The sequence below is a fragment of the Halichoeres trimaculatus genome, unplaced genomic scaffold (genome assembly GCF_033239565.1).
Source record: "Halichoeres trimaculatus isolate MK-OKI-2021-1 unplaced genomic scaffold, fHalTri1.1 fHalTri1_scaffold_19, whole genome shotgun sequence".
NCBI classification, from domain to species: domain Eukaryota; kingdom Metazoa; phylum Chordata; class Actinopteri; order Labriformes; family Labridae; genus Halichoeres; species Halichoeres trimaculatus.
Window position 1 is genome coordinate 25710507 of NW_027437197.1, and position 10356 is coordinate 25720862.

Here is a 10356-nt window from a genome sequence, read left to right on the forward strand (position 1 = left end):
CGTTTGCAGATCGGCTGACACCTACTGGCCACTGTACCAGACAATCTGGAGCTAACTGAACTAAACACTAACTACTAACGGAAAATAGTTATCAGCTTTGACAAAACTCCAGAATTGTCTTGCTGTAGTGTAATACAGCACTCAAAATACTGATCTAATGAATTGAAAAAACCACCATCAAAAGTGTTCTTGTATCTTTTGGTTTCATGATGCCAGGATGCACATTGAAAAGCCAACAAGTGTGTGGAAACATGTTCTGTTTTTCTGTCTTGTGGGGTTTTTTTGTTTGTTTGTTTGTTTAGGGAATTTTCTCAGTGCAGCGTTTGTGGTGCCCTGTAAAATGTGCAAACGCTAAAATGCTGATGAAATTGGAACCGATCACTTTTTACTTGCATCTGGACCTAGTCAAACAGCAGGAAATCAATGTATCTTCTCTTTTGTCATGCCTAACACCTGTATAAGTCACCTGAGGCCTCGTCCATACTCTGACACAATTGAAGTGTTAGATTAGCACAGGTGTGACATGAATGAGACTAATTAGCAGAGATGGCAAGTAATGAAGTGCATATACTTTGTTACTGTACTTAGCTAGATTTTTCAGGTACTTTGTACTTTAAGAAGTATTTATTCCTCTTACGACTTTTTACTTTTACTGAATTCCATTTTCAACATAAGTATCACTACTTTCTACTTACATTTCCCAAAAAAGGCTTGTTACTTTAAATATAAAGCCTGGGCAAATATATTTTTTGTTTTTTCACATCAGTGTCAGAGCAGGTCACCACACTGCCCACACATTACACCACTAATGTTCGAGCAGCTGCATGAAATGGACAACGGTCAGGGTCCCACACAGTCACAGGAGCAGCACCCATGGCCTTATTTAAAAGAGCTTTTTTTAGAGTTTGTTAGTTCTAAAAACAACTCCTGGCGTATGTGTTGCGTCTTGTGCGAACCAAAGGACACTACGCAGGTAGTGTTTGTTCAAATAATAACATTGCTAAAGTATTTTCCATATAAATGATCCTGTTTTTACAGTAGGTGAATCAGGCAATGGGAATAATTTTTACTTTTTCAAGTACTTTTGAGTACAATTCAGAGCCCGTACTTCTTACATTTACTTGAGTAGATATTTGAATCAGAACTTTTTACTTTTACTCAAGCCATTTTTTCACATGGGTATTTTACTCCTACTCAAGTAAGGAATCCAGGTACTTTTGCCATCCTTGCTAATTAGTAAATAGAGTGTTGCATATTGAAGGCCAGTGTTTCCAGCTGGGGCATTTAGACTCGTCTGTGGGATACTGAGAAATTTTCCTGAATCAGTAGAACACCAGGAAACTGCAGATTTTGCAAGTTTCCGCCTCCTACATACTTAGAGCTTTAAGTGAAAAATAATCCTGAGCCTGATTTTTTTGCTTTTGGGTGGGAGGGAGGGCACAATTTAGCCAACATTTACATTTACATAGATTAACGAGTGGCTGAGATTTGGTGAATGACAAGTCGAGTTCTGCAATGTACGTTGCCACATGTTTTTTTAGATAACATACCCAGCAGGTCATTGATGTAGGTAACTCAGCAGTGTCTGATGGTCCTGGCAAAGGAGTTGTGAGATTCAGTGCGTCTGACTCGTGTCATGACAGAACTTTTTTGCCACTAGTTGCATACATAAGGTATTTTGAGCACATGGTATGGAAGCACCTGGCACCTTCACTTTTTTGCACCAGCTACTAAAGTGCTTTCCATCTCTGTTTACCTCTTCCAAACATGCCCTGTGCCATTCACTTTTAAGTCCTTTGTCAATTAAGACATCCTCTGGCTTCAAAAATCTGTTGTCCAAGGTCCTGACATCAGCGTTCCAAACTCAGTGAAACTGTCAAAACTCCATGGGCTCAACTGTAGCTGGATTTTCTTCTGTGACCTCCTGCTACTCTACTTATAGTTTGGTTGAGAGCAAAATCTGCATTCCCCCTCATGCCGTTGGTAGAATCTTTTTTTTTTTTTTTGTAATACTTCCACACTTGCTTAATAATACTTTAAGCTTTGCGTACTGAATTTTAGCCAATAGACACTGCTAGTGTAGTAGTTAGTTTGGAAAACAGCCAGATAGTAAATACCTGTGAGACAAGGCACAGGTGAAACTAATAGCTGCAATAAAACAGGAGGGAAACATAGTGACAGGAGGTAAAACTAAACTTTACAAGAACTACTTAATAATAGAGAAACACAAGTGAGAACATGCAGTCCAACACTAGGTATGAGTCATTAAGCGTAGAATGACTCTTAATGGAAAGGGAAGTGCTCAGACTCTGGGTTATTCTATGAAGATAAAGCAGGAACCAGAAAGATTTCAACACAAAGAACACCACGTGACAGTGCCTTTCAAAAACCAGAGGATGAATCCAGTAAATAAAAGTAATCTAAAGTGAGAGTAACGTGGTTTCCATGTGTGTTTGCTTGTTTCTGTCAATCTGCTCTCGGCCTAGAGATGTGAGGAGTATTGGCGTGGAGCTGATCGGCCACCAGAGGCGGATTATCAGCAGCGTACAGACCCTCCGCTTACAGCTACTTCACGAACAGGAGAAGGGTTTCCATGTATGAGGACAACCTTTGGCTCAGCCTGGAATGGACAAACAGATGGACAAGATGGAAGTGAAGTCTAGCCCTGTGAACGGACAGTCTCCAGCCTGTGCCTGCGTCTCAGCTCCTCATCCAGGAGGTCTTCAGACAGATTTCCACAGCAGACTGCCCGCTGGTCTTCATTACATCCAGTAGTCACAGACTTTTTCCTACTATACACCCCTTACCCAGAATACCTGGTCCTGCCAGACTATTACAGACTTAAAGGACTGGCCTAGGCCCTGACTTAGGGGAATGTAATGCCTTGTTGCAGCAGCAGTACTTTGTCTATGAAGCAACAATATCTAGAAATGTAGATTTGCAAACATAATCTACTAAATCTTTTGACCCTTTTTTTCCCAATCTGAGTTATGTGCTCATGTAGCTGCTATCGGGTGTGCAATCGATAAGATAGGGGGGAAAAAGTATTCCCAATGATTTCTGTATTTGAGTTTGATAATTTATCACAGATGAATGATTTGTTTTGCTTTAGTTTATCCTCTCTCCAGAGAATCTGACACACTAATACTTGAAGAAAGAGGTGGAAAGCAAGTTATAGAGCTTCTCTGAATGTTTAAAAGTGTATAGACAATTAATCACTAATTATTATCATAACCTTATATCTATATATGTGCAGTCCTGTATGTGAAAGCTCTAGTAAATTGGATCTTATGAAAAAGATTTTATTTATATAAGATTTTTATCCAAATCAGCAATACAGTATTATGCAGTCACCTCAGTATCTCAGATAGAGATAGGTTAAAGGGTCATGCAATGACACATTTACATGAGATTATCAGACACACCATCCACTTTGTTTTATTTGATCCAAGCAGAAATTAATTGCCTTCAAATGAATTACCATACAAGGCTGTGGCGACCATTTTTAGCAACCAGTGGACCTACAGCTGTTTGATAAGCCTGCGTTTTGGGACAGGATGGTAAACATTGTCTAAAAGTACAGTTTCCACTGTCTTGGTTTTTCTCCATTGGTTTGGCTCATTTCTTGAAAAATAAATTATATTCTCCAAATTCTAAGATCGTTAAGAAAAACAGTCTTATGCTGCGGCCACACCAGATGCAAATTTGCTAATTTAAACATGCATCACGCCTGTGACGCCCCGCGCGTTACGCCCGAGGCGGGACACTGGACTATTTTGACAAGCTGTGGGGCTCAAATTAAAGAGAGGACGGCATAGAACTTCCATCTTTTCCCTGGCTCTGCCGCTGCCCCACTCCTTTTTTCCTGCTCCTTCCTCCTCTCTTTCAGGTAGGCGTCCCTGAGGCTCTTCCATCTTTTACGACAGAACTCCACTGAGAAAAACACAGTTGGACTTAGTGATGACCCGTGCACGCAAATCCAGCTGGAAACGAATATCTGCAGAACTTACCTTTAAAACCTGTCAACACACCGCAAAAAATAAACTTCTCCTCCATCTTTCATGGGGGGTTGGAGCCAGAGCAGGTGGCGGGAGCATCACATGTTATCAAATCAATGACGTCGGGGGTTGTCATTGCTGATTGGTGAATTTGCATCAAAAGTTCAATATTCTCAACTCGAGTGTAGAAGCGTTTGAAGACCCAAACGCACCAAACGCATCCAACCTCCCGCCTGGGGGCGGATCCGCGTCCAAACGTGTCTTTTCGTTGACTTTGTATGTAATCTCGATGCGTGTCTTTGCGAATGCGTGTCCGGTGTGGCCGCTTCATTAGAGTTCATCACAACATCGTGGCTCACCTGCAGAAGCTCGTATCTCTCCAGAAACAGTTCACTCATGCTTCAAAACTCAATTTCTTTCTCATATAAACAGTCAGTGCCACCAAAATACATCGTCCCTTTGGCTTTGTGTGAGCACTGTAAGTCAAAAACTTTAGATGTTTGGTTACTGTGGCAGAGGACCATTAAATATCCCTCATGTCCCCTTCTCAGTGGTAGCCCCAGTCCTTCATTGGCAATAGTGACTGTACTGAACTTTGTTCGGTTTTGTGTAGCTAACAGAATACAACTGTACATCAGAGGATTAGGGCCACAATTTAAAAAAAAAAAAAAAAAAAAAAAACACTGTTTGTTACTACTGTCCCTGAGTGCATTAGCAATGAGCTAGCTTGGCTTACAGCTAACAGCTAAAACATAAACAATCTGAAAGAAAGAAAGCAAAGCAAAAATAATATAAAAAATAATATTATATAATAATATTTATAATATTTTTATATTATAAAAATATTATAAAATAATAATTTTAGCAACAAAAAATGCTCACTTATCTCAAAACTGTGTTTTCTCTCACAAATGTATCCATGTCTGCTTCACATGTGGACTAAGGACTATACAGCGCATGTTCAGAGTGAATCAATAACTTGTGCCTGATAGGAGCAATTGCAAGCGTTTAAACAGTCCCTGGTCTCCCCTACTTTATCATTTGCAAAGATGTACTAAAACATTTGCAATTTGATGAAATGAACAAGAAATTCAATTATGAGTGAGCATTTTCCAAGTGGTATCTGGGCTTTGTCCATGTTGTTTTGGGAATGTGATTTCTGTTTCAAGAAACGAGCCGAACCAACAGAGGAAAAACTGCAACGTATGAATGTTTCACAGAGCTTAGATAGTATGTTGGAAATTATCTAAAAACTTAACATGGACTTGAATGGTTTTACAGCACTAACAGTTATTTCAAATGCAATTATTTATGATTTTATTTATTTATGGGGTTTTTTGTTTTTTTTTGTTTTTTTGTTTTTTTGCTCAAAACACACTTATTAAAACAGTGGTTAACACACCTGGGATAAAGTGATCCAAGATGTCAGAGAGAAAAAAAAATGCATCAACTGGGCACACCTCTCAAAGTTATACTGCTGTGATCTGTTGGTACAATGCAGTCAGTGAAATAGTCGTGTCACAGGTGAAAGTTTAAGAAACAAGTGTACATAAACATGTGTAATGAATCGAATCTTCAGTAGATGATGTCAAGTTGTCATATGTTTGCCACTGAATTCGGCTTTTTTTTTTTGGTAAGTCTGTAAGTGAATAGGCAAGGCTGCAGAGTATAGCTAATAGAGTCAGAGGCAGCAGACGTAGCTTAAAGCTGAGCAATGGGAAAAGTTTAAAGAGCACTAGTCTTAGTTTGTGTGATGGGGACAGGGACGCAGATAGAAAAAGAACAACAAACATAAACAGCAGCATCATACCTCATGATACACTATTCTTACATACATTACCTACACACACACAGTAACACACACATACACTCACACACTCACACACACAATGCCTTACAGTTGGTTTTCCAGGCAGAGCGAACATCACTGCAGAATGGTTGATAAATTCATTAAACTGAGTTATCTTCCCCCATCATGAAAGCCACCGCCCCTCATCAGCTCTTCGATTCTCATTGCCTTTTCTTTACTTTTTTTAACTTACTGAGGCAAAATGTTTATTGTCCAAGGCTAACTGGATCTAGAGATCTGTGCCTTTTGGTCACAATGTAGTTATGCAGCCAGGCCTTCAGGGGTAAAAACACTCAAAAACCTAAACATATGCACACCCACACTCATGGTCTTCACACCTTTACAGAATACAGAAATATCAGATGCTGTTTGTTTAGCATGTTCTACTGCTGAGCAATGTTAGAACGTTCTTTTGTACAAAGTACAAGTATACTTATAATTCTTGTATTTTATTTTTCTATAATTTCCAAAGAGATGTTGTAGATCTTGCACACTGTAAGAGGCAGTTACAGCGGATATTTATTTGCAAATAAAGATTAACAGTTCTGGTGGTTGACTGCTTTTTTTATTTATTTATTTGTAACTTTCATGAAGTGGTACACACTTTGGTTAGCCAAAAGATGGAGCTGTTGGACTACTGACCAGCAACCAACCTTACCATGCAAGAAGTCAAGAACTGGCTCATGAAGAATCAAGATCCCAAGAATTATCAGGCTTCAGATTTTGATTTGACAGTCTTTCTGTGTCATCTATGAACCACTCTTCTCATCAAGGCTGTATTTCAACAACATGAAAAAGTCTTTGTATGTTAGTGTTTATGGTGACTTAGGAATGTACGTCCTCCTTAAACTATTTCAGTATCTGTGCGTACGTCTGTTGTTCTCAGTCATTTGAGGACAACTCTCCTGTAACCCCCATGACTGACTGTCAGTCTTTCGGTGACGAAACAACCTGACAAAACAATTTTTTGGCTGGAATTGGGGAAAAGTAGGACGTTGTACCATACGGTGTCTGAGTTTTACATCAAAAACTTTAGGATGAGAAACCAAGAAAGCTCCACGCTCCATGCTGAGGTCACCGGGTGGTTCACAGAGCTTAATTCACCCTAATAGGATTACCTGTCACAAGCTGGGATGCCCAGGCGGCGACACAGCTTGTGACACAATTCACAGCACGAACTCAGCGCACACTATTCATGTCTTTGTTTATCATTAGAGTCTGATCGTTTGAAAGCTCGTTTTATTTAACCACCAATTATCTACGGCGTGATGCCTTAAAATTAGATAGTTTGACATCAATTAGGGCAAATGGGGCTGCTGGACAAACTGTCAAACTGGCTTGGCCTGAGGAAAAAAGAGGTCAACATTTTGTGTTTGGGACTAGACAACAGTGGCAAAACCACCATCATCAACCAGCTCAAACCTGCAAATGTAAGTACAAAAACTGATGAAAATCTCCATGTCTTAAGAAAGAATGAACAACATAGTCCATGGGCTCATCGAGTCAAGACACTACACTGCAAAACTGAAATCAAAGCAAGTGTTTGTCTTATCCTTAGACTAAAAAAAGTCTCATTAGCGGTAATATGAGCCAAATTCACCAGCAATGACACTTTAATTGCTTGTAAATGGTAAACAAATCTGAAAATAGGTAAAGAAACATTTTGCTTGAGAAATTTTTGAAATAATGTCAAGAAGATAGTTTCAAATAAGACATTTTCTGGCCTTCTTAAATTAACATACCTCATGTTAATTCTATTAGACATATTTTTTTTAAAGAAAGCATCAACAGTGGCTTCTGATTTCAGTTTTCTGTTGTGTACATGTAATGTGTTCTCATACCATGAATTCTCATACCACTTAACTCACTGCAATCATTCACCGGACGCTTGTTTTCAGAAATCCAATCATTTAGGCCCATTGTCAGCAGAGTGGAAACATGTTAGTCAGGTAAAGCCCCATCACACTTCCTCATACCCTTTCCTCGTTGACACTCTCTTACTTTACTTTTCTGTTTTTGTGTGTTTGTGTGTATGCATGTACGTACGTGAACATGTGTGTTTTATGTGTGTGGATGCATGTAGACACCAGCTCAAGAGATAGTCCCAACAATTGGCTTCAACATTGAGAAGTTCAAGAGCTCAAGGTAGAAATCCTGAGACTTTTATAACGTGTACTCACTAATCATTGACCAACACTCATCTCATACTGTTCTCTGCCCGTCTTTGTACACAGCCTGTCCTTTACGGTCTTTGACATGTCCGGGCAGGGGAGGTACAGAAACCTGTGGGAGCATTATTACAAGTATGAAATATGATGCCTGTGTCTTTTATTTAAGAGATAAGTGTAAATGTACAGTTTTAAATCAATTGAAATTGATTCTTTTATTCTCCTCAGAGAAAGCCATGCCATTATATTTGTCATTGACAGTGGTGACAAACTGAGAATGGTTGTTGCCAAAGAGGAACTAGATAATCTTCTCAATCATGAAGGTAAAAGATGTTGCTCAATTTTTCAGTTTGTTGGGGTACAATTTATACCATTGACACTTTTAAATGAGAACAGTAGAGGCATCTATGAGCCAGGACTGTCTAGGACTGATGGGTATCTATGTTTTTACATATGTATATTTTTCAGTTTAGTGAAGAGACAATTAGATTGAATATTCTTTTTAAGAAGGTATATTGTCTAAAAATTACAGCATTTTCTTCTTTTGTTTTTTTTTTTTTTTGTTTGTTTGTTTTTTTACATTTTTTTGAAAATGATTTTGATATTATTTAGGAATATCACTTAGTTTCAGCATCCATACATCTTGACAGACCAGTCTTCAGTAAAACAACACAACAGAACTAACACTATCTAATAAAAGCTGAGTTATATCTCACTCTTACTGTTTTTTTGTTATTATTATTTCCTAGATATCTGCTGCAGAAAGATACCCGTGTTGTTTTTTGCGAACAAAATGGATCTGAAAGATGCTGTGTCTTCTGTGAAGATCACACAGATGTTGAGTTTGGAAAACATCAAGGACAAACCCTGGCACATCTGGTAAAACAACACGTTATGTTCCTGACACCATCACTCTTTGTTTCACTGCTTGTTTTTTGAACAGAAAGTGACAATGTCATGATCGCATTCTGATGAAATGTTTAATCTGATGGGTTGAGCTGAGCCATGTCTGCTCTGCCTTTGTTACAGCTTTAGAAACATGGAGTAAATCTCTGTTTTCTTCCTGTGTTTTTATTCCATCATCTATTTGTACCTTTCCCCACCCAAAACATTATCAAGAAGCAAAGCAACACACACTTACAATCCTGGCTCTTTCACGTGTTTTTAACCCTGCACACTCATCAGACAGATGGAGGGCAGGTGGATTAAAGATCAACAGCTTGTAACGCCTACATTCTAAGAAAGTCATAAGAAAGTGAAAGCTTGCCTCAAGGAGATTAACTCTTTGACATTTTATTGTTTTAGCCCCAGCAACGCCATCAAAGGAGAGGGTTTACAGGAAGGACTGGACTGGCTACAAGGTAATGGCTTTCAGATTGTTCTGGGAAAATGGGATAGTACAATGGAGGATTAGGGTCACAACAAACAAAAACAAAGTTAATTTATGAGATTGATCTCATAAATTTACAAGAATAAACTCATAATATTAGTGAATAGCTAAAGGCTATCAGAAGATCTAAGAAGTGTAGCTTGAAAAATGTGAGATCAAGCATGTAAAATGTTTTGATGACCCCACTCCTCTCCTGGGTGAAGTTACTCAAGTGTTACTGCACATGATGCCCCTCCTTTGGTACTGGCTCTCTCCTGTTAGCCTGTAGCTATAGAGTTAAATTTATCACCTTATTTTGCTTAATTCATGATATCAAGCTTGTGAATTATTATTATTATTTATATTTTCATGTGGCCTTAATCCTGTTTAACAGACAGCTATTTAGAATTTTGCTTGGAATTTTAATTTGACCTATTTTTTCATCTCAACAGAGCAAATCGCCCAGTAAGTATTAAAACTCTTCATTATATACATGTTTAGTGATTGTGGTAGTAGCTTTTATTTTGCATTTCATCATCGTATACTCACTGTCTTTGTCTTGTTTATTATGTTTATTGTGAAAGTTATGTGTTTGTCTCATTTAAGAATCCAGCCAAACTTCAGCTGCTGAAAATGTTGTTTGTATTTGTTGATGCATCTTCTGTTTTACTTTATAAAACTTTTTTTTTCCTCCCGCCAGATCGTACCAAAATAATGAAAATGTAAATAATTGACATGCCTCTCACCATGGAGTTGATCTGGCCACAGTAAATGGATCTCAGTCACCACCATTCATCACTCTTGATGTTGTAGGCCTTAAACTTGAATATGAAAAACCCTGGTAGAACTTGTCTGTGCTAAAACCCATTTATAATCAGTGTTTTTGTTCCTTTTGATGCATGTATGAGAATTCTGTTTCAACAACTTGCTCTTCAGTCAAAATGTCCCTGAAATTGTTTCTGTATAAAACTA

General features: G+C 38.4%; 2 protein-coding genes across 3 annotated transcripts in view; both read left to right on the forward strand.

The window, feature by feature from the left end:
- Nucleotides 1-6358, forward strand: part of LOC141807999 (ephrin type-A receptor 6-like) — a 293417-nt gene extending 287059 nt beyond the window's left edge. The window contains exon 17 of one of the 2 annotated variants that reach the window (XM_074694268.1): nt 2489-6358. In XM_074694268.1, coding sequence (XP_074550369.1) covers nt 2489-2663 — 175 coding nt within the window. In that variant the 3' untranslated portion in view covers nt 2664-6358. Of the gene's footprint in view, nt 1-2486 lie in introns of both variants that reach the window. The other variant, XM_074694269.1, reaches the window with a different exon arrangement.
- Nucleotides 6359-7154: 796 nt separating this feature from the next.
- LOC141808728 (ADP-ribosylation factor-like protein 6) lies at nt 7155-10223 on the forward strand. The gene is made up of 9 exons (XM_074695417.1): nt 7155-7277; nt 7746-7796; nt 7931-7992; nt 8082-8150; nt 8244-8338; nt 8765-8894; nt 9321-9376; nt 9837-9849; nt 10085-10223. Exons 1-9 carry the CDS (start codon nt 7155-7157, stop codon nt 10116-10118), a joined length of 633 nt encoding a protein of 210 aa, XP_074551518.1. The 3' UTR covers nt 10119-10223.
- The last annotated feature ends 133 nt before the right edge of the window (nt 10224-10356 follow it).